Below are 27,796 nucleotides of genomic sequence, written 5' to 3' on the forward strand. Positions count from 1 at the left end.
TAAATTGGTTATAGGGTAATCATACAATTCAAATATAGGTTTTAATTCTTTGTCTTAGATTTTTTTTTCCAGTCCATGTAAAAACTAGGTTCCATTTGAAACAACGTTTATAGAGAAAAGAGGACTTTTTGTTTGGTTCAAAGAGTAGTGTATTTCAAAGTTAGTTCATGTTTGAGTATCATTTAACCATACATGAATACAGGCAAATGAAGCAGCGTTCCTCCAGGCCCGAAGTGCAAAATGGATTCCCAACAGTAATTCACAGCACAAGGGACGATAAGGTAGCAAGTAAACATACAGTCACACAAAAAAATACATATAATCCCAGGTCCCTGAGTGTCATGTCCTGTAAACTGATGGTACATGGGTGTTATCAGCAAAAGCAATCTGTTCTCAGCAGTCCACAGACGAGAGTGCATGCACGCAATCCAGCTTGTCATTCCACCAATCAGACACTGTGGAGGGCTAGCACGCCACCTCCGGCGACTCTTCTGGATTGACAGAACAAGCAAGCCTGCAGCTTGAGGCCTAGTCCTTTCTGTCTCCCAATATTTAAGGGAAACAGACCTACAGTATCTTACATTACCAATGTCCATCAGGGTCTTGTGACCACAAAATAAAAATCCAAGACAGTAGCCCTATTTAATAATAGGGCTACTGCCTTTAGGAGTAAAGATCTTACTTTTCTCACACATAATATTTCATCAAATTAGTGAGCTAAGATTAAATAATAGGATGTCATTCAAGATTTAATTGGCTTTCCCCATTCTGCCTCATTGGATGCAAAAAAGTTCTAATAATAAAGCCCTAAACTCCATCGTGAAGCTTTTATTCTCTATATTGATACAACACTAGTAACAGTGCTGCATTGAAATTTATGAGAAAAGAAATATTCTTGTGCCAGTGTCAGACATGAAAATGGGCTACAGTAGCACTGCTCAGCAGACATGCCAACTTCTAGGGTTGTGTAAAGCGCTGTGCATCAGAATGTTGTATAGAGTAATTATGCACATTTTCAGGCATTATATAAGAAGCAAAGAGTCATCCTAACTCTCTGCCAAAATGAGACAAGCTCTTGCCAGTGACAGCTGACAAGAGAAACTCTGTGGAATAGTGGGGTTGATTTGGGTAATGGATCTCCGGGAGATCTAGGTGAACATGAGAGTGGCATTCATTTCTTCAACCCACAACTGGATATCGATTCACCTCGGGAAGATTCAGATAAATCATTTTTCTTTATGCCAGTTTTCATCGTTGCTCTGCTCCTCTTAACCTTGGTGTGTCGGCCCACACACACGAAAGCTCCAGGTTCAGTTTAAGAGTATGCACTCAAATGGAAGTGCTGACCCCAGCTCTGCAATTGATCTTTGCACTTTCGTTCAGTTTGTAGTACAGTAAAGTGTGCACTAATTGCTGAAATATCTAGGCTGCTGAATCTGGCAGAATGGCTAAAATTCTTTGAATATGCAATTCGTCTGGAAGCAGTGCCACCTTTTTTTCCCTTTTGCCTTTTCAAAGTTCAAAGTATATTTTTTTAAATCGATGTATGCTAAATACAGCCTTGGGATTTGTCTCTTTACAGGCAACCACAAAACAACAAAACCCAATTGAATCCATTCAAAACAAACAAGTCGTGCAAACAATAAAAAGTAAGCAAATGACATTCAGAATTAAAGTTCACAAAAGTGAGTTCACAGCCATAACAATATACACAAAATGCTGGAGGAACTCAGCAGGCTAGGCAGTATCTATGGAAAAGAGTATAGTCGATGTTTCAGGCCAAGGCCGATGAAGCTAGTTCATTGCTGCAAAAGGGACAGGAACCCATTAGTTGCAAGCTACAGTCACAGTTCAGCAAAGAGATAGTAAACCTCACCAAGCGGTGAGCTGAACACCAGTCTGTCCCTCCCTCAGCCCTGACACCCTGACCTTTTCACTCTGGTCCAGCACTTAAATCGGCCAAACCTCGGCTCGTCCCTTGCCCTCGGACCTGGGCCCTGCAGCTTCAATACGCTCTGGGGTCTGTCAATTCAGCCCATACCCAACCTGTCCAATCTTGCCCAGTGCTTAAATCAGTCAAACATCAACTCGTTCTTCATCCTCAGGCCCGGGCCCCACTGCCTCAGCTCACCTTGAAGCTGCCTCAAGGTAATATGACATTAAAGCAACTAAATTTTGTACATCAGTCCTTAAAGTGAATTATTTACTTTTTTTAAATTTCCTTCATGCAGTGCTGTGGAAACAATTCAAAATGTAAGAGCTATGCATCAGCCATATTGGAAATTTCTGAAGTACCACGGTAATGGTTTTCTCAGTTGTTTTAAACCACTTGTGTGCAGTATTTATGTAGAAAGGACTTCTTTTATCTTTGTACTTGTGAGGAATATTTTAAGATTCACTTCATTGAGATGCCAATATATTTAGGAAAGAAATTTCTTTACAAATCGATACATGTAAATAATCTAGCTTCTCTTCAGTGACTGGTTAGGCGGGCCTTTTTTGGTGATTATAGTACAGATACCTGGAAGTTACATTAATATTTCTTTTTGTTAAAATGAACTTGTTAGGTATGTCCAATGCAGCTCCTAATCCACTGTGAAGGCAGAAACCTGCTTTGTCTCAAATATATACTTCATTAATAATTTAGCTTTATTAATTCTGGAGATGGTAATATGGCTAAATACATATTAACTGAAATGTTACACTACCTGGTGTTTCATCTTGCATATTTTCCAGAGGCTCACATTATTAAAGATCCAAGCACCAAGAAATTGAACTTTGCTATTGAAGAGCATAATTTTGAATCAGTTGAAGCCACTGATCCAGAGAAAAACATGACAATGCCCTCCATGGAGAAGGAAGATTTTGATGTGTTCATGGATTCCCACATGAAGAACATTCTTGTATTAGCCCCCTCTGAAAGAACTGCATGGGCAGGTGATGAAATAAAGTCGGCAAAGTTGAATCAATGCCTTAAAGTAGAAGCAAAGGAAATTTCCATGGAAGAAGTTAGCATTCTCATCAGGTTTGGCTAAATTGTATTTATATTTGTATTTGAGAGGTAATAATAAATGTGTAATCTGTAGGGACTAGGGAAAACAAAGTGAGTAATAGTGTGACTGAGAATGTAAAGGGGGCAGGGAAAGGGGAATCATGCTTGGGGAAAGGGGAGGGAGCAGGAAGCATCAGAGAGACATTCTGTAATGATCAATAAACCAATTGTTTGGAATCAAGTGGCCTTGCCTGTGTTTCAGGGCTGGATGTGTCTGCACCCACAACCCCACCCTACCGCTGGCACTCCTTCTCCGTCACCTGTCCTGCACCCCTACCACGGTGCTCCACCATTGCCATTCTCAATGTCCTTTGCTCCCACCAAATTTATAAATTCGCTTTCCGCTCCACGTTGACAAATACAGCACTGTGCAAAAGTCTCAGGCACCCTCGCTGTTTATATGTGCCTAAGTCTTTTGCATAGTACTGTATGTGGGAGAGGTAATGAGGCCATATCAGTGGTTCTTGAGATCATCCTCTTTTAGTTATATTGTTAAAGGTGGTGCCTGGTTTTATGTCAGATCTGTGTACCTTTTGCTCACTTATGTGTAAAGAGAGTGATACATTTGATTTGCACTACTGTGGGAGAAAAGAACATAAGACAGAGGAACAGAATTAGGCCATTTGGCTGATCAAGTCTGCTCCGCCGTTTCATCATCATGGCTGATCCATTTTCCCTTACAACCCCATTCTCCTGCCTTCTCCCAATAAGACCATAAGAGGTAGAAATGAGAAATTACCAAGGTTTGAAACTCTTCTTAATTTATCCTGGTTAAAAGTGTACAAGTGGAAAGGGGATGAAATCCCTGCTTAAATAGGGGAAGAATTTCTTCTTGGTCATTACGCCCCTATGTATGCAGGAGTGTCTGCTGATTTTAGTAGAGCAAGATATTCTCGGATAATTGGAGTTATCACCCGTCAATCCTGCATCAGTTTAATGCCGACAACTATAGACAATGTTTTCTGTGTGGTTCAGGTACTCTCATGTCTTAGCAAGAAATTAATATTTTCAGGAGAGGCAGGGGAAATAATAAGAAAATAAATTTAAAGAAAGTCAGAGGGTGTAATTTTATAATGAAATTGCAAACTTGGGTTTACTAAGCTATGCCCTAGTTGGGCAATCTCACTTGGATTCTGTTGTGGTTATTATTCTATAGTTTTATTGAGTATGCCCACAAGAAAATAAATCTCAGGGAGTTATATGGTGACATATTTGTACTTTGAAAATAAAGTTTACTTTGAACTACTTCTACATTTAAACTAAAAAATTAATTGTTTACATCCAAAGAATATATAGTCAGGAAACTTCGAGAAATTTGCAAGCAATTTGATAACCAAAACAACATTTCAGAAAATCAGACACAAAATCAATTTTGCCTAATATCAGCAGAAGATTTATTGTAGTGGCATCAAAAAAATAATTTCTTAACTTTTTCACAGTGGTGGTGATACTGCACAACTGGAGAACAAAAGCCTTTTACTGTCATTAGGATGTATATTTCCACTAATTGATAAAATATCTAAAAGAGAGGTAAGTGTAATCTGTGCTTGCAGTAACATCCATCCACATTGTGATATTAGAACAGATTGCCAATAATCTGGGAGAGAACAAATGATTAATCCTTCCATGCTTTATGTTCTGACTATTCATGAACCCTCACACTGACGATGTAAAATTAAGGAACATAATTTATTTTTGTGTATGTGTTTCATTGTTTGTGTTCACATTGATTACACTTCCTTGCTTTGGACTGAATGGGTAATAATGCTGGAGCTCAAGCAAGAATAGATGTTATGAGAGAACTTGGAATTTGGAATATCTAGGAATTACTCTTAAATCATTTCATAATTGTAGCAATTTTTGAAATATGAAAAAGGGGAGAGTGGAAACTGAATGTTTAAAGCAGCCTTTACAAATGAACAAAATGGAAGAACTTAGAACTGACAGAACAGGAAAGACCACTTTGCTTGTTACAAGAATTGGGGAAACAATCATCTTTCATAACTTTGTGATAATCAATTATATTTGCTCTATGCATTAAATTTTAATTTTGAAATCAAGCATTCTATTTGTCAGAGTACTTCAGGAGAAGTTTTCCCATTTTGAATAGTGCAGCGACAAAAGCAATGAAATTGGATAAAATTATGCAGTAGTAAATTAGTAAAAATAAAGTGGGAAAACTTTAACTAGTCTGCCTTCCGTTTCAATTAGATACTTATAAGCTGTGGTATACAGGAAAAAGCAGGGAGAGGAAATAGAATAGGGCAGCACGGTAGTGTAGTGGTTGACACAATGCTTTACAGTACAGGCGACCAGGGTTCAATTACCACCGCTGCCTGTAATGAGATTATACACTCTTCCTGTGACCATGTGGGTTTCCTTTGGGTACTCCCACAGTCCAAAGACGTACCAGTTGTTAGGTTAATTGGTCATTGTAAATTGTCCCATGATTAGGCTAGGGTTAAATCAGGGCATTGCTGGGCGGTGTGGCTCAAAGGGCCCTTTCTGCACTGTGTCTCAGTCAATAAATATTTACAGGAGGCACTGCCTCAATAAGGCAACATCTGTTGTCAAAAATCCCCACAGTGCAGGCCATACCATCAGGCAGGAGGTACAGAAACTTGATGTCTCACACCTCCAGGTTCAAGAACAGCTACTTCCTTTCAACCATTCGGTTCTTGAATCAACTGGCAAAACCTTAATAAGACACAGGAGCAGAATTAGGCCACTTGTCCCAAGAAGTAATTAATTTTTTGTTTCTGCATGGGAACCTAATTGTTTTTATACGTATTACAGAAGCAGCATATTACAAAAGCAATGTTCCTGTTCTGACTATTGAAATAATGGATTGCAATTTAGACCTTGAGATATAGGAACAGAATTAGGCCAATTGACCCATTGAGTTTGCTCCGCTATTCCATCCTGAATGATTATCCCTCTCAATCACATTCTCCTGCCATCTCCCTATAACCTTTGATGCCCTGACTAACCAAGAACCTATCAACCTCTGCTCTAAATATATTCAATGACTTGGCCTCCACAGCCATTATGGCAATGAATTCCATAGATTTACCACCCTCTGGCTAAAGAAACTCCTCTCATCTCTGTTCTAAATGGACATCCCTCTATTCTAAGGCTGTGCACTCTGGTCCTAGATTCACTCACTTTAGGAAACATCCACTCTTGTCTGGACCTTTCAATATTTGATAGGTTTCAATGAGATCTCCCCTCATTTTCCTAGGCTCCAGTGAGTACGAGCCCAGAGCCGTCAAACGCTCCTCATACATTAAACCTTTCTCTCATGGGATCATTCTTGTGAACCTCTTCTGGATCCTGTCCAATGCCAGCACACCTTAGATGTGCATCATTGCAGTTTAGCAAAGCTATGACCACTTTGACCATCTTGCACCAAAATAAACCTATGTTTGTTCTAATTGTAAATATATATATGTATAATTTATGTTTTTCTTGTTAATGCTGCTTATCTGATGGTATGTGCCTAAGATGCTACTGCAAGTAGCGTATGTAAGGCTCCTTTTCATTGACTACAGCTCTGCCTTTAATACCATCATTCCAAATAAACTGATTCTTAAGCTCCGGAACCTGGACCTTAGCACTCAGATCTGCAGCTGGATCTTCAACTTCCTCACAGACAGGACCCAGGCTGTAAAAATAGGGGACAAGCTCTCCACTACAATCACTCTGAGAACCAGTGCCCCACAAGGCTGTGTACTTGGCCCCCTGCTGTACTCACTGTACACCCATGATTGTGTAGCCAAGTTTCCATCAAACTCAATATATGTTTGCTGATGACAAAACAATTGTAGGCCGTATCTCGGGTAATGATGAGTTTGAGTACAGAGAGGAAATTAAGAACCTGGTGGCATGGTGCGAAGACAATAACCTATCCCTCAACATCAGCAGGACAAAGGAATTGGTTGTTGATTTCAGAAGGAGTAGCGGACCGCACAACCCAATTTACATCGGTGGTGCGCAAGTGGAACAGGTCAAAAGCTTTAAGTTCCTCGGGGTCAATATCACAAATGACCTGACTTGGTCCAACCAAGCAGAGTCCACTGCCAAGAAGGCCCACCAGCACCTTTACTCCCTGAGAAAACTAAAGAAATTTGGCCTGTCCCCTCAAACCTTCACTAATTTTTATAGATGCACCGTAGAAAGCATTCTTCTAGGGTGCATCACAACCTGGTATGGAAGTTGTCCTGTCCAAGACCGAAAGAAGCTGCAGAAGATCGTGAACACGGTGCAGCACATCACACAAACCAATCTTCCGTCCATGGACTCACTTTACACCGCACGCTGTCGGAGCAGTGCTGCCAGGATAATCAAGGACACAACCCACCCAGCCAATGCACCTTTCGTCCCTCTTCCCTCTGGGAGAAGGCTCAGGAGCTTGAAGACTCATACGGCCAGATTTGGGAACAGCTTCTTTCCAACTATGATAAGACTGCTGAACGGATCCTGACCCAGATCTGAGCCATACCCTCCAAATATCTGGACCTGCCTCTCCATTTTTTTGCACGACCTTACTTTCCATTTTTCTATTTTCTATTTATGATTTATAATTTAAATTTTTAATATTTACTAACTTTAACTATTTTTAATATTTAATATTTGTAATCCAGGGAGTGGGAAGCGCAGAATCAAGTATCGCTGTGATGATTGTACGTTCTAGTACCAATTGTTTGGCAACTATTTAAAGTTTAAAGTAGGTTTCCTGTGCATCTGAATATACATGTACTCGTGCATCTGGCAATAAACTTGACTTTGCCTTTAGACATTCCTGTGTTCACATCACCTCTGATTTCACTCATTCCTTTCATTGTAACTTCCTCGTGCTTACAATTATGGAATCTCTTCAGTCTTCTGGTGTGCATCTTGATTTTTCAATCTGTGGAATTCAGTAAAAGGAACTGTGGTTTTAATTGTACCACAAGTTCTTAATACCTTCATAAAAATGTAGCCCTCCCTTTCTTTTTTTCCTTTAAGGGGTTCTCCATTAGCAATATTTATTTGTCTAAAATTTTGGTTACCCATCATGATATCTCATCATTGTCAAATTTGGTTGGTTATACTTCTGCAAAATACTTATGCCACATTAAGGGTATTGTGGAAATGATAATTTTAACAAAAAAGAACTGGCATGTCCTTGAGTTATAATGCCCATTTAGTGCAAAGGTTTGAGCTGAGCTTCTTTCCTGAAGATCTTTACTAAAAATAGCTTAGTACAGAACTGCATCAGCCAGTATAATACTTTTATATCTTTGCTTCTTGTTACTTAGGTCCAAAATGGTATTGCGGTAGTTCCTACATTATCATCTAGTGCCATTGCAGCACAGTATGGCATTACCCTTGGAGCAAGCAGGTATGTAAATAATGAGATTTACTTGGTTTCATTGTATTGCAACACCTGATGCCAGTTGTTCTGAAGGTGTAAATTCATGTACCAACTACCTTCTAGCATCCCACCTTAATATTGAATGTTTGCTGACAGATCCCTAGAGGATTCTCCCTTGCATCTATACAAGCTTCTAGCAGGGAATATAGATTAGCAATCAGGACCAAAACTGTGGCCAGTTTGCCTCTCTCTAATTTAGAGCTCATATTAACAGCTGTGTCTCCAGTATCATCTCTGCTAAATTAAACTAAGTTAGTACAGACAAAATATTGAGCCTACCAGCAGTCATAACCGATTCTTTCAGATTTTTCAAGTGGAGATCAGAGTCATTTACTGACTAGAGTGTCTACTCTGCTATTCTCTGATTTTACTGCTGAAACTCGGAGTGAGGGACAAACTTTAAAACGTCATGGCTGAGAAAAGTCTGTCACTTTAGGTTCCCTTATTAAGTGTGATGGGTGGCAGGGTTGTCTCTACCAAAAGAGCTGTAAGGTGCTCCTTCCCTCCACTAGTCTGCAGGTCACCTGTGAACACCTGCTTAGTTCCCCAATCAGGGTCACATGAAATCATGGGAGCAGGTGGGGGATGGTTGTATGAGCAGCTGATGCACATCACATGTCCTGGTTTATTAAACTTGGATAATCAGTATTTTCTATCTAGTGTACTTCTCTACTGATGAAAGTAATCCCAAATATCTTTTGAAAAGTTCTGTTCCTCTATTACATTCCAACTATAATAATTGAATCTTCTTTATGGCATGATGGAATAACTAACTTATTCAATTATAGGTGTGACTACTTTGTTGTAGTCTTAAAATAATACTGCTTTCACTGACATTTCAGTTGACTTGGCTTTTAGTTATTGTCTGAAGCTTGAAGAATACTTGTATGTTAATTCTGTGTACGTTTTTCCTCAAGGGTTTTACTTCTAGTGGTTGGAGAAGCTGACATTCCAACTGATATTAAAGCTGATGAGTATGTTTCTTTTGTTTATCTTCAAATGGTATTTAAGATCTTGAATTTTTTGGAAATTATGTCATAGCTGTTAAAAACCCATACCTGAGATGAGCAATTGAGAGACTGTACCTTAGAGAAGATATGGAGATTTTGGTGGCAGGTAGCATAGATCTCTGCAAATAATACTTGGAATTCTAGAATTAAATTTAAAATATGGATTTTGCTGCTGATATTTAGATGATTAAGAAGTAATTACACAGTGCAGTAGTGTAGTGGTTGGCGCCATGCTTTACAGCACATGGTAAGACTCGAGTTCAATTCCCACCACTGTCTATAAGGAGTTTGTATGTCTTCCCCATGAACCCAGGGTTTCCTCCCACAATCCAAAAAACAGATGTATGGTTAGATTTAGTGAGATGTACAGTAGCTATACTATGTTGGCCAGAAGTGTGGCAACGCTTGGAGGCTGCCCAGCACAATCTTTGCTGATTTGATTTGACACAAATGATACATTTCACTGTATATTTCGATGTACAGGTGACAAATAGTTAATTTCAAAGTAAATTTATTATCAAAATATGTATGTGTCACCATATACTACCCTAGAAATCTTTATTTGATCAACAATTCAGGAATTAAGATGAATAAATTTATCTTTAACTTACTGCCCTATTTCTGCTCCTAGAGGATACTGTCTGAACGTTAGGGCCAACTCTTTCAAGAGTAAAGTTAGGAAATCCTTTTACATACAGGGACTGTCAGGAATTTGGAATTGTCTACCACATGTGAGGTATACTGATTGTTAATTTGAAACTTGGGTTATACACCAAAAATAATAAGGAATATGAGTTAAAGACATTGTCTCGCTGAATACTGGTGCCAATGTAAATGTGTTTCTAAATTGCTCCCACAGTTTAAGAATGGGTGTTTTCAACAGCTATAAATCTTCAGTGGTTAGGGGTATACTAGATTCTGTTATAGAATAGATAATTACAGAACACTTGAAAAGCATTAACAGGGTTGATCAAACAACATGGATATACATAACAAATCCACTGGCATTTCTTGAGTGTAACTCGTAGGGAGAATCAGCAAATGTGACATATTTGGATGTTCAGAAGGCTTGTGATGAGGACCATATGAGTAGTCAGTGTGCAAAATTAAAACACTTGTGATTGGAGTAAATATACTGGCAAGGATAGAGAATTATTTGACAGATAGTAAACAGAATAGGAATAAATGGGTCTTTTTAAGCAGCAGTGGGATGCAATAGGGATCAATACTTGGACTCCAACAGTTCACAACATCTGCCAATGATTTTGATGAGGGAACTAAATCCTGTATCTCTACGTTTGCAGATAACACAGAGCTGGAAAGGGTCAGGAATTGTGGCTTATTTTTCCCCTGCTTAGTTATTTGCTAAATGTATTCTCATTTTGTCCCTAATAAATACATCTGACAATCAAATATTAGCCCTTTTTTTTGTAATTAACTTTTTATCCTCCGAAAGGACTAATGGAGGATAAACTTAAATTAAAAATTATGTTTGCATTCTCAACCATTGAGAAGACGTAATAGAAACAACAACTGAAGATTCAGAGTCCATTTATTGATCATTGGAGGTTACTTTATAAATATGGCATATCAGCACTTGTACTCAAATTATATTGGAGATGCTTAGAATTCCTCACCTTATGTATTCAGAATGGTAAATGATAAATTGAGATGATCATCAAGGTCTCCTCCAGCCATTAGAGATATCTATCAAGAGTGCTGCAGCCAACAATCTCTTTGACCACCCCCCAGTATCAGGCAGGAGATACCATAGCATGAGGGCAAGAACCGTTTGGATGGGAAACACCTTCTTCCCCAGGCTGTAAAGCAACTGAACTCCCTGCCACCACCCTGGTCTCATCACATATGAAGCACCACTAGTGTTATCCTGTTTACTTTTAACTTGGATATTCACCTTATTATTTGTTAATTTGTGGTAATATTACTTTATGTGTTATGTGTGTGAGTTGTAAGTACTGTGTTGTGCACCTTGGACTGGAGGAACATTGTCTCATTTGATGGTATGCAAGTGTACGGTTGAATAACAATAGACTTGAACTTGACTTTGAACTTAAGAAAAACTAGTATTGAAAATTATATGAAGTTTTTTTGAAATGTTATTTTCAGAAAAATCCTGGTGGTGTACATATGTAGGAAGCATGACACAATGGGAGTAAACAATTACTTTATCCCGATTTGCTGGAAAGAGGTAAGTGTAGAAAATGGCTATGGCATAATTATCATGGAAATGCATGCCAAATTCAGTTTGGGAATGCTCTATATTCCATTAATTAGATCATTTGGAATTTCCTGGTGGTTGATAACTAGTTTATTGGTTCAAGGATTCAGTAAAGGTTCTTTGTTTCAACATTGACAGATGATTTGCAGTCTCTTGCAAGTTTCTACAGATGTATGTATGCACAGCATTCTGACTACGTCACCCACCTGCTATGAAGGCTCCAATGGTCAGGATCGAAAGAGACTGTAAGACTGTAGAGCAAGGGTTCCCAACCTTTTTTTATGCCATGGATCAATACCATTAAGCAAGGGGTCCGTGGACCCCTGGTTGGGAACCCCTGCTGTAGAGGGCTATAGACTCAGCCACTCCATTACAGGTGTAATCCTCCCCACCACTGAGGATGTCTTCAAGAGGTAGTGTTTCAAGAAGGTGGTATCCATCATTAAGGAACCTCACCATTCACATCATGCCCTCTTCTCATTATTACCATCAGGAAGGAGTTGTAGGAGATGTTGGAAACCCACACTCAACATTTTAGGAACAGCTTCTCTCCCTCTGCCATCAGATTTCTGAACAATCCATGACCACTACCTCATTATTCCTCTTTAGTATTTTTTATTTATTTATTTTTGTAACTGATGGTAATTTTTATGTCTTCCACTGTACTGATGCATCAAAATAACAAATTTCACGACATATGTCAGTGATAATAAACCAGATTCTGATTCTGAATGATGAAGAAGGCTTGGAGAGGTGGAAAAACAATGGTTTCCTTTTATAGACTGAAAGAATAATATAGCCCAGAGACAGGTCACTCAGATCCACTCTTTCCATGCTTATCAATTAATGACAGTTTATATTGATTCTACATATCAGACTTTGATTGTAGCCTTCTTGTGTCTTGGTGAATCAAGTGTTCATCAAGGTGGTACTTGAGTGTTGTGTGGGTACCATTTCCATCATTTACATTCCAGATGATATCCACCCTCTAGGTGTGAAAAAAATTCTTCCGTTCCAATGTAACCCTCTTGCACCTCACCTTAAACCATTTACCCTGTCTATGCCTCTTGTCACTTTGTACACCACTATCAAGTCACCTCTAATCCTTCTTTGCTGCAAAAAAAAGAGACCTAGCTCACTCAATCTTTCCTTATAAGGCATCCTCTCTCATCCAGGCAGCATCCTTGTAAATCTCCTCTGCATCCTTTCTAAAGCTTCCACATCCTTCCTATAATGGGGTGACCAGAATTGAACACAATACTCCAAGTGTGATCTAATCAGGATTTTATAGAGCTGCAACATTACCTCGTGGCTCTTGAACTTAATCCTCCAACTAATGAAGGCCAACACATGATGTGCCTATTTAATTATCCTATTAACTTGTATAGCAACTTTGAGGAATCTGTTTATCATGGTGGACCCCAAGATACCTCTGTTCTAACACACTGCTAAGAATCCTGCCATTAACCATCTGCCCTCAAGTTGGACCTTTCAAACTATATCACTTTACAGTTCTTTGCATTGAACTCCATATGCCACTTCTCAGCTCAGCTCTGCACCCTATCAATGTCCTGTTTTTACCTTCAATTACCCTCTACACTATCCACAACACCACAAATCTTCGTGTCATCTGCAAACTTAACTCACCCTTCCACTTACTCATCTAAGTCATTTATAAAAAATCACCAAGTGCAGGGTGTCCCAGGACTGATCCCTATGGAACACCATTGGTCACTGACCTCTAGGCAGAATATGCTCCATCTAGTACCACCCTCTGCCTTCTGTGGCAAGCCAATTCTGAATTTATGCATCAGAGTTTCCCGAAACCTATGTCTCCTGACTTTCTGAATGATGCCAACATAGGAACCTTGTTGAACACCTTGCTAAAATCCATATACACATCTACCACTCTGTCTTAAAAGACCTGGAAACAACCAGGTACCTTCTCCTCTGCATGTTCACATCCTTTGCTGACAAGTGAATCGATACAGAAGATTCAGCTCCCTAAACTAAACATGGCAACAAAATCAATTAAAACCATAAACCTGGCTATAGTTGGACAGACCAAATGCCCAGATGTGATTGGGATGCTAGTTCGCTAGATGGAAGAAGATAAGGAACAAAAAGAATTAGGCATTGTTAAAGCATAACAAATCTCCCTAAAATCATAGCTTGCTTCCCATCATATTTAAATCAAAACATTCAGATCAGAATAGAGGGACATCCACTTGGATGAGGAGGAATTTCTTTAGCCAGAGAATCGTGAATCTTTGGAATTTGTTGCCACAGGCGGCTGTGGAGGCCAAGTCATTGGTTATTTTGAAGGCAGAGGTTGATAGATTCTTGATTAGTCAGGGCATGAAGGGATACAGGAAGAAGGCAGGACACTGGGGCTGAGAGGGAAAATGGATCAACCGTGATGAAATAGCAGAGCAGACCCAATGGGCCAAATGGCCTAATTCTGTTCCTATATCTTATGGTCTAAATTGCAATCCATTATTTTAATAGTCAGAACAAGACTACTGTTTTTGTAATATGCTGCTTCTGTAATACTGTATGTATAAAATCAATTAGGTACCCATGCAGAAACAAAAAATTAATTACTCCGTGGGATATAATGAAATCCAAGGCAAGTAGGCACCTTTATTTAATACTGTGCGTGAAACTGCCAAATGGAGAAATCTTTATTAATTGTTAAGGTCTAGATTTAATTCTAACAATTTAGCAGAGTTGTTTTGCTATTTGGTCCATATCCATGTATGTGGGATATACAGAATGCACTGAATTACTTGTTATTTCTCTGTATAAGTAAACCTAACCTCTTTGTCCTAGAAGTGATTGAATAGGGTGAAAGCGAGCTGTAAAGGTGGAATTTCTAACTGGAATTGAAAGTGATACACAGCAAGACACCGGAAATTACTGGTTTATTTGTAATGTTTCATCAGGAATTCACAATAGGAGTTTCTGAATGGTGTATATTATTCAAACAATGAATGCAGGAGTTCTTAACTGTTTTTATGCCATGGACCCCTTTGATATTCCAGTGAAGCCTATGGACCTCTACTCAAAATAATGTATTGTAACATGAAATGTGCAATGAAAATATCTGTGATTGCTATTGGTGATAAAGTTACAGGTAGTGCTAATAGTACTGTGGTTTGTTCCCTACATTCATAATTGAAGGAAATGTTAAATTTCAGTTAGAGGTTCATGAAAATAAAGATGTACATTTTTTTTCTATCCAAGTTCCTATGGCCTGTTCTTCATCAAGTTACGGTATTGCTTGCACTGTTGTAACTATATGTTATAATGTGGTTTTTGTCAGTTTTTCAGTCTTGGTCTGTCTTGTGTTTCTGTGATATCACACCGGAGGAACATTTCATCATTTCTTAATGCATGCATTACCAGACATACCAACCTGCAAAAACTCATTTCAAGGAGGTAGCACCATCAATTTGCGGGAGACTCCCAGAACTTCTGGGAGAAGTGGGATGTCTGCAGTAGAGCAGCTAGCCAGCTAGTTTAAATAATGTTAGCTACACTAATGAATAAATGACACCTGCTAAACTCACCTCAACATGTCTTTTACAGTCTTAACCCACCATGGGCAATAGAAAAGTGACTGTTGCAAACAGTGCAGCGAACAACACTGGCATTATTTTTGACCCCTATTAGGCAGGGCTACACTTTAGGGTAGTCTGGGGTGACGTACTTTTTTTTTTGGAACACTCTGCCATGGCGCGCGCGTGCACTCTCTCTCTCGTTGCTCGCGCACGCTCTCTCTCATCGCTTGCACGCGCTCTCTCTCTTTCTCAGGCTCTCTCTTGCTTTCTCTCTCTCGCTCTTGTGCTCACTCTCAAAAAAACTGATTTCCATGATATTGTATATAACTTGCGGGCATCAGAGAGCCACTATTAATATCCGGGAGACTCCCGGAACTTCTGGGAGAGGTGGGATGTCTGCATTACTAAATGACAATAAAAGAGGACTGCGTGTCCTCATAATCTAAAAAAAGTTCATGGACCCCTCCCCCCGCCCCCCGGGAATCTATCCACAGACCTCTAAGGGGTCCGTAGACCTTAGGTTAAGAACCCCTGTTTTAAGGATTAGAAATAAAAACTACATGAACATCTCATCATCAATGTGAAAACTGAACCTTTACTAAATACAGCACTAATTGTCTTTTAATATGTTCAGAATTCAACACTCAGAATAACTGAAGTTGTGAAAAGAACAGTGTAAATGATGTGAGCATACTTGCGAGAATTACATATTGCAGGTTACCTAAGGTTAAAACTCAGTGATATTGGACTGCTTACATCACTCAGTTCTGTTCTCTGAATCTTTGTGCGGTTGTTTAATATATATACTGTACATTTCCTTTTCTGTATTTAGTATGAACTAGTGGGTTTAAAATATATTTTTAATTGTTATCGCTGCAACAAGAGCACATTCTTGATTTTTTTTTATTGCACCTTAAATTCTAGTATTTCCACTTAATCAAAGCCTCCTAATTTGGGCCAATGCTTATATTTTTAAGAGAATTTCCAATATTTGGAGATATTGTATCTTTCCTGGAAGGAGAAACTTAAAATCAGAAAAAGTGCTCTGACCGATTGCCAGCCTAACTGCAGCAACCAGCAGTCCAATGTTCAATGCCACTTGCCTGTGCTGCTTTCTTTTTAAGATGTAACCGTTCACGTATTCAATTTGTGAAATTTTGTTTCTCGCAGGATAATGAATGCGATGGGGATCTTCTATATGCAACATTTGAGTTAATTTTACCTCTGGCATATAGCCACAGACCTGAACTCGTGATTTTGGCTGTGGGAGGTAACACTGGAATTGAAGCACTCACACTAGCTCACTTGACACAGTTACTCCAGTTGTTTGCTGAAGGTCAGATTCTTGTAATAAGCCAGGTATGTTAAAATTAACTGAATTCTTTTAGGCTACAGATCAATTTTTTTGTTTGCAATGGTTTAACGTATTTACTTTGCATCAATGTACACGAGCCCTGTGTTTAAAATGGCCAATCCTGTTGTATTTACAGATTTCTGGCCTGGTACTAGTACTACAAAAGCTTTATTGCTACAAGGCTTTGCTGACTAAATTACCACTAAGGAACACATGTATACGTATATTCTGACCCACTTCCCTGTAGGTCAGATTGGTTAGTCAGATCCAAAAATAAGCTGAAAGGTTTGTTTCCATGCTGAATTGTCAATAAGTTGACTCTAGTTGATCTATGCCAACTAACAGTATTGTGAAACCATTCCTCAAGTCACATAGCACTGGGGCCATAGCAGTGACATACGTGTCCACCAGTTGGCTCTAGGAGTTTTTGTGACTGCAAATCCTGCTGTCACCATTCATTAAACCGCTGCTCTTATGCCCATCATTGATGATCTCATGACTTTGAAAGGACACAAGAAGAAAAAGTACTAAAAAGACATTGATGGGAGGAGATTGAAAATCTGGCTGAGTGGTGTCATAAGAACACTCTCTCACACAATGTCAACAAGACCAAGGAACTGATTGTAGACTTCGGGAGAGGGAAACCAGATGTCCATGAGCCAGTCCTCATCAGAGGTGGAGAAGGTTGGCAGCTTTAAATTTCTAGGTGTTACTATTTCAGAGGACCTGTTCTGGGCCTGGCACGCAAGTGCAATTGTAAGGATAGCATGGCTGCTCCTCTACTCCCTTAGGAATTTCCAGAGATTCAGCATAACATCTAAAACTTTGACTAACCTCAATTGATGTGTAGTGGAGAGTGTATTGACTGGCTGCATCACAGCCTGGTATGGATACATCAATGCCCTTGAAAGGAAAATCCTCCAAAAAGTAGTGGATTTGGCCCAATACATCACAGGTAAAGCCCTCCCCACCATTGAACACATCTACTTGAAACACTGTCATAGGAAAGAAGCATCCATCATCAGGAATCTCCACCATCCAGGCCATGCTCTCTTCTCGCTGCTGCCATCAGGTAAAAAGTACAAGAGCCTCAGGATTCACACCACTGGGTTCAGGAACAGTTACTACCCCTCAACCATCAGGTTGTTGAACAAAAGGGGATAATAACTTCACTCAACTTAATTTGCACAATCAGCAAAATGTTCCCATAGCCATTGGACTCACTTTCAAGAACTCTTCATTTCATGCTCTCGTTACTTATTGCTGTTTATTTATATTTGTATTTGCACAGTTTGTTGTCTTCTGCACTCTGAACGCCCAGGTTGGGCGGTCTTTTATTGATCCTGTTATAGTTACTATTCTACAGATTTGTTGGGTATGCCCACAAGAAAATGAATCTCAGGATTGTATATGGCGAAATATATGTACTTCAATAATAAAATTTGTTTTGAACTTTGAATAGACAATATGGGGAAAGTTGAAGTAAACTGGGAAATACTGATTTTTTTTTAAGCTAACGTGACAGCACTAACCTAGTTTGCCTTAAAAGTTACTGAAAGGGAATTTTGTATTAAAATCCAGTATCATCTTAAATAGATTTTTTTTCTTAGGCTTCTGACCTTGTGGAGACTTTGACAAGTTCCTTGCTAGGTGACACTTTACCTGCAGTAGGATCTCTTGATTTAAATCAAGAAAATGTACTCATGCTGATGAAACTTAAGCAAGAACTGAAGCAGCACTGGAAATTACTTCAGAACAGTGGTAAGCAAAAAAATCTTTACATATTCCAGAAGGATAAAATATCAGTAATGCAATTCATGGTCATTTCTGTCCCTCAGTCCTTTCTTTAATACAGGTAACTGCTATTACTCTATCCAAGGTCAGAAACTTTTTATAGTGACACGAAGGGTTATACCACAAATTGAGGAATTACTGTAATGTTCTTTTTCTCCCCTCAAAGTGTTTCAAAAAATAATGTTACATACAATTGTTTCACCATTCTGAAATGAAAATAGACTTGTTAAAAGATGACTTTAAATTCCATTTGTTGTGTTAATGCACTTAAAGTAATTAAACCTTCCATTCATTGATCTGATGATCGTTCCCCTAAAGAACCATAATACCCGTTAAGTTTGCAGTGTAGTTGTTTTTCACCTCTGCATTGACTTGTTAATTCTGGTTATCTTTGTGAAATAAAATCAAACAATTCATTTCAGGAAAGAGGAACAGTTGTCCATACTTCCTTTCTTGGGTCTATTCTGTTACATACCCCGTAATGGGTTATAGAACCAGCAGAAATGGAACACATCTTTAGTCTGGTTTTGCTTTTAACAAACTCTATTTTTATTAGCAACTATGCAAAACAGTAATATATAACCAGATAAATCAAACAGGTTAACAGTGTTACGTGTATAAATGTGTGTAAATAGAACTCCCGATCTACTGAGCTTGGGGGAAACAAGGCTTAGAGTCTTGAGATGGTAAAGTATGCAAGTTCAGTTCATCCACAGAATAGGTGATGAGAGAGAGATATTTGTAATCCAGGTTAAATGTCGAGAGAAGGCAATCATGTCAATATTCTACAGATTCCATGATAACAATACAAGATAACAATAGTAGTAGGTTTTATCTCTGAAGTTGTTCCACTCCACACACGAAGTATCACCGACAGTGATCTTCAGCGAATATCCTCCCAGCACAAGTGGTACCACACCTGAACTCAGCTACGGATCATCCCAAAGTGGTGGCCACAGGATACTCCAACAGAGTCCACGTATGGATTATCACCAACAGTAGCTTATCACAAAGGGGACCCTCTTCAAAGGAACTACCACCCAGGCAAGGGTCGACACACTGGTAGATTCCACAAGGTTACCCCAAACACTCAACGTGATAGCCACTTATCCAGTTCCACGACATACGAAATAACTCCCAACAGTGATTTGCCACAGGGGTGCCTTTCTTCAGTAAACTACCACGCCCAAACAAGGGTAACACACAAGTGGTATTCACAAAGGTACTCCCCTCACCAGAGAACCCACTCCTGTGGATTAACTATGTGACAGTCACACCTTCGTATTCGAATGGAACTCAAACTCACCCTCACGGGCTACTTAGAGAGAGAGTCCAAACAGTGATCTCTTTGTCACTAGGTTTCTTCTGTTTCAAACCTTCCTCTCCCCTCTTCTCTTCCTGCAAACTTGTTCTAGTTGCAGACAACTTGTGGGAGTCATTTGTCAATAGTCAGGATCAATCTCAACTCACCCTTTTTGGGCTACTGAAAGTTTAAACCAGCGACCGACTCACAGGTGTCTTCCATCGACTGAATCCATCTTGACTCTGAGCATGTGTTTCTCTGTGTCTGTAACTGTCCTTGTAAAAAGTAAACATGCTGCAGAGAAACCATAACATCATTTGTCCATCAAATATCCCCCTCTCCCCCTCACCCTTTTTCTTTTTCCATGGCAACCCAGAAGCTGACAGCGGTAGTCAGTGTCCTTGTAAAAGTGTAAACGCGAGCTGAAAGGCAGACTCTGCCCCTCTCTCTCTCTCAGCAGAAATCCAAAAGTTACTCTCAGTTCTCTCTTGTGCCTTAAAGTGACTGTCCAAAACCTAGGGGTCCACAACAATTCTAGCATCATCATCATCAGTTGTATGACTTGGTCAAACATCGTCTTTCCATGACCATGATTGTTCTTGGCAAATTTTTCCACATAACTGGTTTGCCAGTGCTTTCTTCTGGGCAGTGGACGGGTGATCTCAGCCATTATCAATACTCTTCAGAGATTGTCTGCCTGGCATCAGTGGTCACATAACCAGGATGTGTGATGTGGACCAGCTGCTCATACGACCATCCACCACCTGCTCCCATGGCTTTACGTGGCCCTGATTGGGGGTGGGTACACTTTGCCCAAGGGTGACTGCAAGCTAGTGGAAGGAAGAACCATATTACACCTCCTTCGGTAGAGACGCATCGCCACCTGCACTACTCCAGTGGAAGGAAGAACCACATTACACATTACACCTCCTTCGGTAGAGACGCATCGCCACCTGCACTACTCTAGTGGAAGGAAGAACCACATTACACATTACACCTCCTTCGGTAGAGACGCATCGCCACCTGCACTACTCTAGTGGAAGGAAGAACCACATTACACATTACACCTCCTTCGGTAGAGACGCATCGCCACCTGCACTACTCTAGTGGAAGGAAGAACCACATTACACATTACACATTACACCTCCTTCGGTAGAGACGCATTGCCACCTGCACTACTCTAGTGGAAGGAAGAACCACATTACACATTACACATTATACCTCCTTCGGTAGAGACGCATCGCCACCTGCACTACTCTAGTGGAAGGAAGAACCACATTACACATTACACCTCCTTCGGTAGAGACGCATCGCCACTTGCACTACTCCAGTGGAAGGAAGAACCACATTCCACCTCCTTCGGTAGAGACGCATCGCCACCTGCACTACTCTAGTGGAAGGAAGAACCACATTACACATTACACCTCCTTTGGTAGAGATGCATCGCCACCTGCACTACTCTAGTGGAAGGAAGAACCACATTACACATTACACCTCCTTCGGTAGAGACGCATCGCCACCTGCACTACTCTAGTGGAAGGAAGAACCACATTACACATTACACCTCCTTCGGTAGAGACGCATCGCCACCTGCACTACTCTAGTGGAAGGAAGAACCACATTACACATTACACATTACACCTCCTTCGGTAGAGACGCATTGCCACCTGCACTACTCTAGTGGAAGGAAGAACCACATTACACATTACACATTACACCTCCTTCGGTAGAGACGCATCGCCACCTGCACTACTCTAGTGGAAGGAAGAACCACATTACACATTACACCTCCTTCGGTAGAGACGCATCGCCACTTGCACTACTCCAGTGGAAGGAAGAACCACATTCCACCTCCTTCGGTAGAGACGCATCGCCACCTGCACTACTCTAGTGGAAGGAAGAACCACATTACACATTACACCTCCTTTGGTAGAGATGCATCGCCACCTGCACTACTCTAGTGGAAGGAAGAACCACATTACACATTACACCTCCTTCGGTAGAGACGCATCGCCACCTGCACTACTCTAGTGGAAGGAAGAACCACATTACACATTACACCTCCTTCGGTAGAGACGCATCGCCACCTGCACTACTCTAGCACCTGAACATATTTTTGCATAATCTCCAGTCCGTTGTTTCAGCTGCCTGTACAGACAGAGTAAGCCATGTGTAACCATTACAGATATTATCATTGCCTTCATTTGCTCAATAATGTGTTGGGATCTGCCTCATTGGAAGTCAGGCAGTAGCTCTAAGGTTATCCGAATGGGGGCACAAAGGAAACTGCAGTCTTCTTAGTTGTAGAATCATTGTGAGATACGGCATGAGAATAGGTCCTTTGGCCAATTGAATCCTCACTGAACATCAACCACCCACTCATACAGATACCACATTAATCCTATTTTTACTTTTTAGAACATTAAAACAGTCGAAAGCTTTTGACAAGAACAGGCCATTCAGCCCAACAAACCTTGCCAAATTCCTATTCACATAATATGTTGAAATAACTATCGAGTTTACACTTGAAAGTCTCTAAGGTACTACTCTCAACTACACAACTAGGTACGTTGTTCCATGTGTCCACAAATCACTGTGTAAAGAAATGCTTCCTGATGTTAGTCTGAAATACCCCTTTAACCAGTCTCATCCTAGGCCCCGTGGCCTTGTTGATGGATTACTTTTGAAGTAGCAGCTAGCATCCACTTTACTTATACTCTTAATGATTTTGAACACTTCTATCATGTCTCCTCTCATTCTACTACTTAAACTGAAAAAGATTTAATTGTTTCAGTCTTTCTTTATAATTCATAGTCTGCAGACCTGGAATGAGTCTAGTCACCTTTCTCTGGACTCTCTCCAGTGCCTTCACATCTCTCACACAATATGGAGACTGAAATTGTACACAGTATTCAAGGTGTGGCCTCACAAGCACATTATACAGCTTAAGGAAAATGTCTCTTGACTTGAATTCTAATGAGCGCATTATACAGACTGAAATTCTATTATCCTTCCTAATCACTTCTGTGTATTGTCTAGATGTTGATAGTGATAGGTCTACCGGGATGCCCAAATCCTTCTGGTACAGTGCACTTTTTAACTCAGGACCCCCCCATTGTATGTTTATATCTAATATTTCTACTTCCTATATGTAATAATTTACATGTACTTACATTAAATTTCATTGCCATTTATCTGCCCAAATCTGGATTTGTTTAGATCTAACATATTGATTCTGCTGCCTGAATGTTATCAGCCCATCCCCCTAATTTTGTGTCAGTGGCAAATTTTACTAGCTTATTTGTTATGTGCTTATCTAAATCATTAATGTAAATTAAAAACAGCAGCAACCCCAAAAACCCATCCCTGCAGAACCCCACTTTTAACATTTTCTAGGTGTGGAAATGATCCTCTCACTATGACTCATTTTCTGTTTTTGAGCCAATTCTGCACCCATTCGCACACCTTACCCTGAATCTTGTAATTTGATTATTAAACTCTTGTGGGGTATCTTGTCAAAAGCCTTCTGAAAGTCCAAGTAAATGATATCAACCACTATTATTAGCATAAATTTTAGTTAATTTTGTCACATTATCATCTGCTTTCCCAAGATTTTATTACTCACCTAGAAGCTAGGGAAATTTTACAGTGACCATTTAACCTTGTGATCCACAAGTCTGGAATATGGTAGGAAGTTGGGGCATTCTGAGAAAACCCATGCAGTCACAAAGAAAACATGCACTTGCCGTGTAGACAGCACCTAAGGTCAAGATTGAACCTGCATCTCTGCTATTGCAAGGCAGAAACTGTGCAAGTGTGCATCAGTGTACTGTAACTGGTAGATCTGGCTTACTGAATAACTCATTATTTAGTGCAACACACACAAAACACTGGAGGGTCTCAGCAGGTCAGGCAGCAGTTGACATTTCAGGCTAAGACCCTCCTTCAGGACTGAGAAGGAAGGAGGAAAATGCCAGAATAAAAAGTGGGGAGAGCAAGGAGACTGGCTAGATGGCGATTGGTGAAGCCAAATGGTTGGAAAGGTAAAGGGCTAGGAAAGAAGGAATCTGATCATTTGGAGAAAGCCCAACAGTTGCAATATTATATTTTTTATATCCAAACTAATAATGGTGTGTAACTTCAATTGCTGATTAAGTTTAAATTGCATAGTGTCATTGTATTTTTTTTCTTTTTCTTAAATGCAGTATATTAAACAGTTGAGCCAGATTTTAAATTTCACCTGGAATGAAAGAACACAGAATGTGGAGATTCAAGATTTTTTGAAACCTCATCAACATCATTATTTTGACAGCCCTGTCTTCGCTGGAGAGTTTTGTTTTGGCATTCATTCTTGTCCTTAAATTGTAAAGATTAATTGATATACAAAAGTAAAGATGATTTTCTTCGGCAACACACACAAAATGCTGGAGGAACTCAACAGGTCAGACAGCATCTATGGAAATGAATAAACAGTCGATGTTTTGGGCCGTGACCCTTCATCTGGACTGAAAAAGAAAGGGAAGGATGCCAGAATACAAATTATCTTCATTTGCCTTGTTCATAATATCAAAGCATCATCTATACAATCATGACCTATAGAACTATTCTAATGATTGTGTCATACAGAATTAATCAATATCTAATGGAGATTAAATGACACGCTATATTTGTTTAATGACTAACCTAAAGACTTTAGTCCTTAAGTTTTTATGCATTTCTCCATTTATTATTAAAATTGTCATTTTTTCATACAAACTAAAGATGTGGTATAAATTACTAATTGCATGTGTAGGCTGCAAATTGAGGGAAGACTCAAAGCTGTAGAAATGAGGGTTTTTGAGAATGATGAAAATATCATGGAAGGGCAGAGTAACAAATGAGGAAGTGTTGCAAAAAGCCGGAATAAAAAGAGAACTGAAATCATCAATCAGGAAGTGGCAACTGGAATTTCTGGGACATGTACTGAGGAAAGAGAAACTCAATCATCTTGCAGTGACGAGAAAAAATGATGGAAGAAAAAGTTGTCGAAAGTGCATGACATTCATGAGTTACATCAAAGCAAAAGTTTCAAAAAACTTATTAGAACTTCTCAGATTAAAGGCAGATGGAAGACCATGATGGCCCACATCATATGACACGGCATAAGATGATGTGTAAGCTTTTCTGCAGTATTGCCATGGGCAAATGGACAAAAGCACTACCAAGATTTCATAATGGTCAAAGCTACTGAAATACTTACTGTCACAAACTGGATGAACAGAACCAACAAGACTTGAGCAAGAATGATCATTTTTTTAAAAGAGATACGAATGCCTGCGGATGTTGGAATCTGGAGCAACACACAAAAAACTCCAGGAACTCAGTTCAGGCAGCATCTATTGGAGGGAATGGACAGATGTTTCAGGTTAAGACCCTTCACCTGAACAAGTACTTCCGTGCCAGTTTTCCAATGAACACCTTGCCTGCCTCCCTCTACAAACTTGATAGTACATAGCAGCCTACATCAAAGTTGCTGGTGAACGCAGCAGGCCAGGCAGCATCTATAGGAAGAGGCGCAGTCGACGTTTCAGGCCGAGACCCTTCGTCAGACAAAGGGTCTCGGCCTGAAACGTCGACTGCGCCTCTTCCTATAGATGCTGCCTGGCCTGCTGCGTTCACCAGCAACTTTGATGTATGTTGCTTGAATTTCCAGCATCTGCAGAATTCCTGTTGTAGTACATAGCAGCCAGCAGTTTCAGATAATTTGTAAGTCTTTGACTAAACTATAGATTGTCGGCCCTAAATTCCTCCTTGCACAAGTCTATGTCTGAATTTGTGTTTGATACCTCTCCTTCAAATCGTCTTAATGTTAAATGTGCTTTATGAAATGCAGATTGTTGAGTTTAGCTCCATTCACCATGTAAATAAAGTTGGGTAGTCCCAAAATTCATTCCAACAATCAGCCTGAAGGGTAAATATTAATTTTGCAAACCTGATCCAGGAATAGAGTAGCATGTGGATAGCAAGTGTTGGATTTTTATATTCATTTGGTATTTGTCCTATTTTACTGATTTCAAATTAATTAAATCAGAATTGGCAATGTCATTAAAATTACAGAAAAAAATCAAAACTGTTGTTGAGTTTGTATTTATGTACAACAACAAAGTTACACACTATTAATCAGGACATACTGTCCAGCTACTGTTAACCCGCGCGTTTACGTGTATATTATTTTACATGAATTTATATTTACAATAGTTAAAGTATATTAAAAGAGTGCAATAATGTATCCACAAGTACTGTTACAATATCAGTTTAACATTTATGTTGTTTCCATTTCCGAGCGGCAAGGGTCAATTGAGTGTTTTTCTTGTGCCAGAAGTAGATTTTATTTACTATTATATTGGAGTCCTGAACGTCCCCAATGAGGACATACTGCACGGCTCGGTCGTTGCGGGTCATTTTCTGCACACAGTTTGCGTTGACGAGAAGCCATTGCTGAATAACGGTACGAGTTCCGAAGGGAAACAATGAACCGCGGCTGATTATTTCCACCCGTCCCGCCAAGTTATACTCGGAATCATCCGAAACATTTCTCCGTTTGGTCAGTGTAACCTTCACAGCTGCGGACGAAGAAATAAGGCACCATCATCTACTGTTCAGATAGACATATATGACACACAAGTCAAAGGACTAAGCCAAAAGCACATTTTATACAAGTGGTTGAATTTCTACTGCCCAGTTTTATGTGCTATTTATTTGTCATAGAAAAAACGAAACGAAAATCTTACCGAAGTTGTTTTGACACAATGTCTGCAAAACTGTTCTGTGCGCCCCCGGTTCCTCTGTATTCGGGCAACCCTGGCAGATAGGCTTCGGGAAAACTAAACAGCAAACACAGTAATACAACTACTTTATTTTTAAGTTATGCCTCTTATAATAAGCTGTCGTTTTAGCTAGTATTTAAAAACGAGATGTAACGACGTCATCGTGAAAGCTCTCTTATCGCGCCCGTGATTCTTACGTTTTCGGTAGTCGCTGGACTCTGCACTGGTCGATGTTAAACAGGTGTCTTCATCGGCTGGGAATCGGTCGCAGGAAAGGGCGTCGGGCCAAGAAAGACCGAGGCAAGCAAGGACCGGACTACAACTGTCCCGAACAGCCACACACATACTCCTGCACGGCTGGATGAAGCTGCAACAAATGTAATGAGACTTTCTAATGCTCCCAAATATTACACATTCATAAATCGCAAGCATATTATCCTAAGTAGCTTTAAAGGCCTCGTGTTATCGATATTTATTGCTGATGTACTTATTATTACTTCCATTTGCATGGCTTCTTGTCGTACATTGATGTGTGTTCTGCTGGGTGCTGTCTTTCAATGATTCTATTGTTACACAAAATGTTGGAGGAACTCAGCAGTTCCTCCAGCATGTTGTCTGTGTTGCTTGGATTTCCAGCATCTGCAGATTTTCTCGTCATTGTATCTATTATGTTTCTATTATTTGCTGTGAATGCCTACAAGAAAATAGATCTCAGGGTTGTCTATGGTGACATATATACTTTTTAAATAAGTTCACTTTGAACTCTTGACTAACTGGACAAGGTAATCAACGCTAGCGACAAAATACTCACGTATCCAAGCAAACTGGAGCAAACAAGGAACAGAGAAACGTTCCCGCCTGCGAGTGACATCCTGTCCGAATCAGAGACTCCCATTTCGCGGACTTCGAAATAACTTCATCTAGGGTTTTGTGGCCCAGCAAATTTGGAAGCCTCATTTCTGAGTATCCGACATCCTGGCACAGTCTCATTTCTTTAGGCACGGCCACACACTTGGTCGATATTCCGATATCGAAGCAATTGATTAGCACCGCCTGCAGGGTACAGAGCAGCGAGAAGAGATATCTCCGTATACGACGAGACATTCCTACAGGATGCAATGACAGCTGTAAACTATTCTGTTCTTGTTGCTGTATTTATATATTTTGCGAACTATTCCATCTGCTATCAGTGCCCAACAAAAGTATCTGAGATAAGCCTTAATTTCTATTGACCAGTCAAGAGTTGTAAACACTTTCTT

The 27,796-nt window shown here is 39.8% G+C and overlaps 2 protein-coding genes across 7 annotated transcripts in view; one reads left to right on the forward strand and one right to left on the reverse strand.

The window, feature by feature from the left end:
* hdac10 (histone deacetylase 10) overlaps positions 1-25,256 on the forward strand; it is a 40,836-nt gene extending 15,580 nt beyond the window's left edge. For all 6 annotated transcript variants that reach the window (XM_063072617.1, XM_063072619.1, XM_063072618.1 and 3 more), the window contains 9 exons: positions 2,232-2,299; positions 2,737-3,025; positions 4,492-4,582; positions 8,353-8,435; positions 9,386-9,442; positions 11,606-11,687; positions 16,451-16,639; positions 18,245-18,395; positions 23,937-25,256. In XM_063072617.1, coding sequence (XP_062928687.1) covers positions 2,232-2,299; positions 2,737-3,025; positions 4,492-4,582; positions 8,353-8,435; positions 9,386-9,442; positions 11,606-11,687; positions 16,451-16,639; positions 18,245-18,395; positions 23,937-23,944 — 1,018 coding nt within the window. In that variant the 3' untranslated portion in view covers positions 23,945-25,256. The remainder of the gene's footprint in view (positions 1-2,231; positions 2,300-2,736; positions 3,026-4,491; positions 4,583-8,352; positions 8,436-9,385; positions 9,443-11,605; positions 11,688-16,450; positions 16,640-18,244; positions 18,396-23,936) is intronic.
* A 730-nt stretch (positions 25,257-25,986) lies between these two features.
* Positions 25,987-27,767, reverse strand: szl (sizzled). Its single transcript, XM_063072153.1, has 4 exons — positions 27,349-27,767; positions 26,735-26,904; positions 26,502-26,594; positions 25,987-26,333 (listed from the first exon to the last, which is right to left on the reverse strand). Exons 1-4 carry the CDS (start codon positions 27,639-27,641, stop codon positions 26,026-26,028), a joined length of 864 nt encoding a protein of 287 aa, XP_062928223.1. The 5' UTR covers positions 27,642-27,767; the 3' UTR covers positions 25,987-26,025.
* Between the last annotated feature and the right edge of the window lie 29 nt (positions 27,768-27,796).

Source organism: Mobula hypostoma, chromosome 20 (genome assembly GCF_963921235.1).
Source record: "Mobula hypostoma chromosome 20, sMobHyp1.1, whole genome shotgun sequence".
In the NCBI taxonomy this organism is placed as follows: Eukaryota; Metazoa; Chordata; class Chondrichthyes; order Myliobatiformes; family Myliobatidae; genus Mobula; species Mobula hypostoma.

Excerpts from the sequence above, each read along its gene's own strand:
- szl (XM_063072153.1), bottom strand. The coding sequence starts at position 27,641 with ATGTCTCGTCGTATACGGAGATATCTCTTCTCGCTGCTCTGTACCCTG. Across the intron at positions 26,905-27,348 it reads GCTCCAGTTTGCTTGGATAC|CTTCATCCAGCCGTGCAGGA; the intron begins GTGAGTATTTTG and ends CATTTGTTGCAG. Across the intron at positions 26,334-26,501 it reads ATTGTGTCAAAACAACTTCG|CTGTGAAGGTTACACTGACC; the intron begins GTAAGATTTTCG and ends CTTCGTCCGCAG.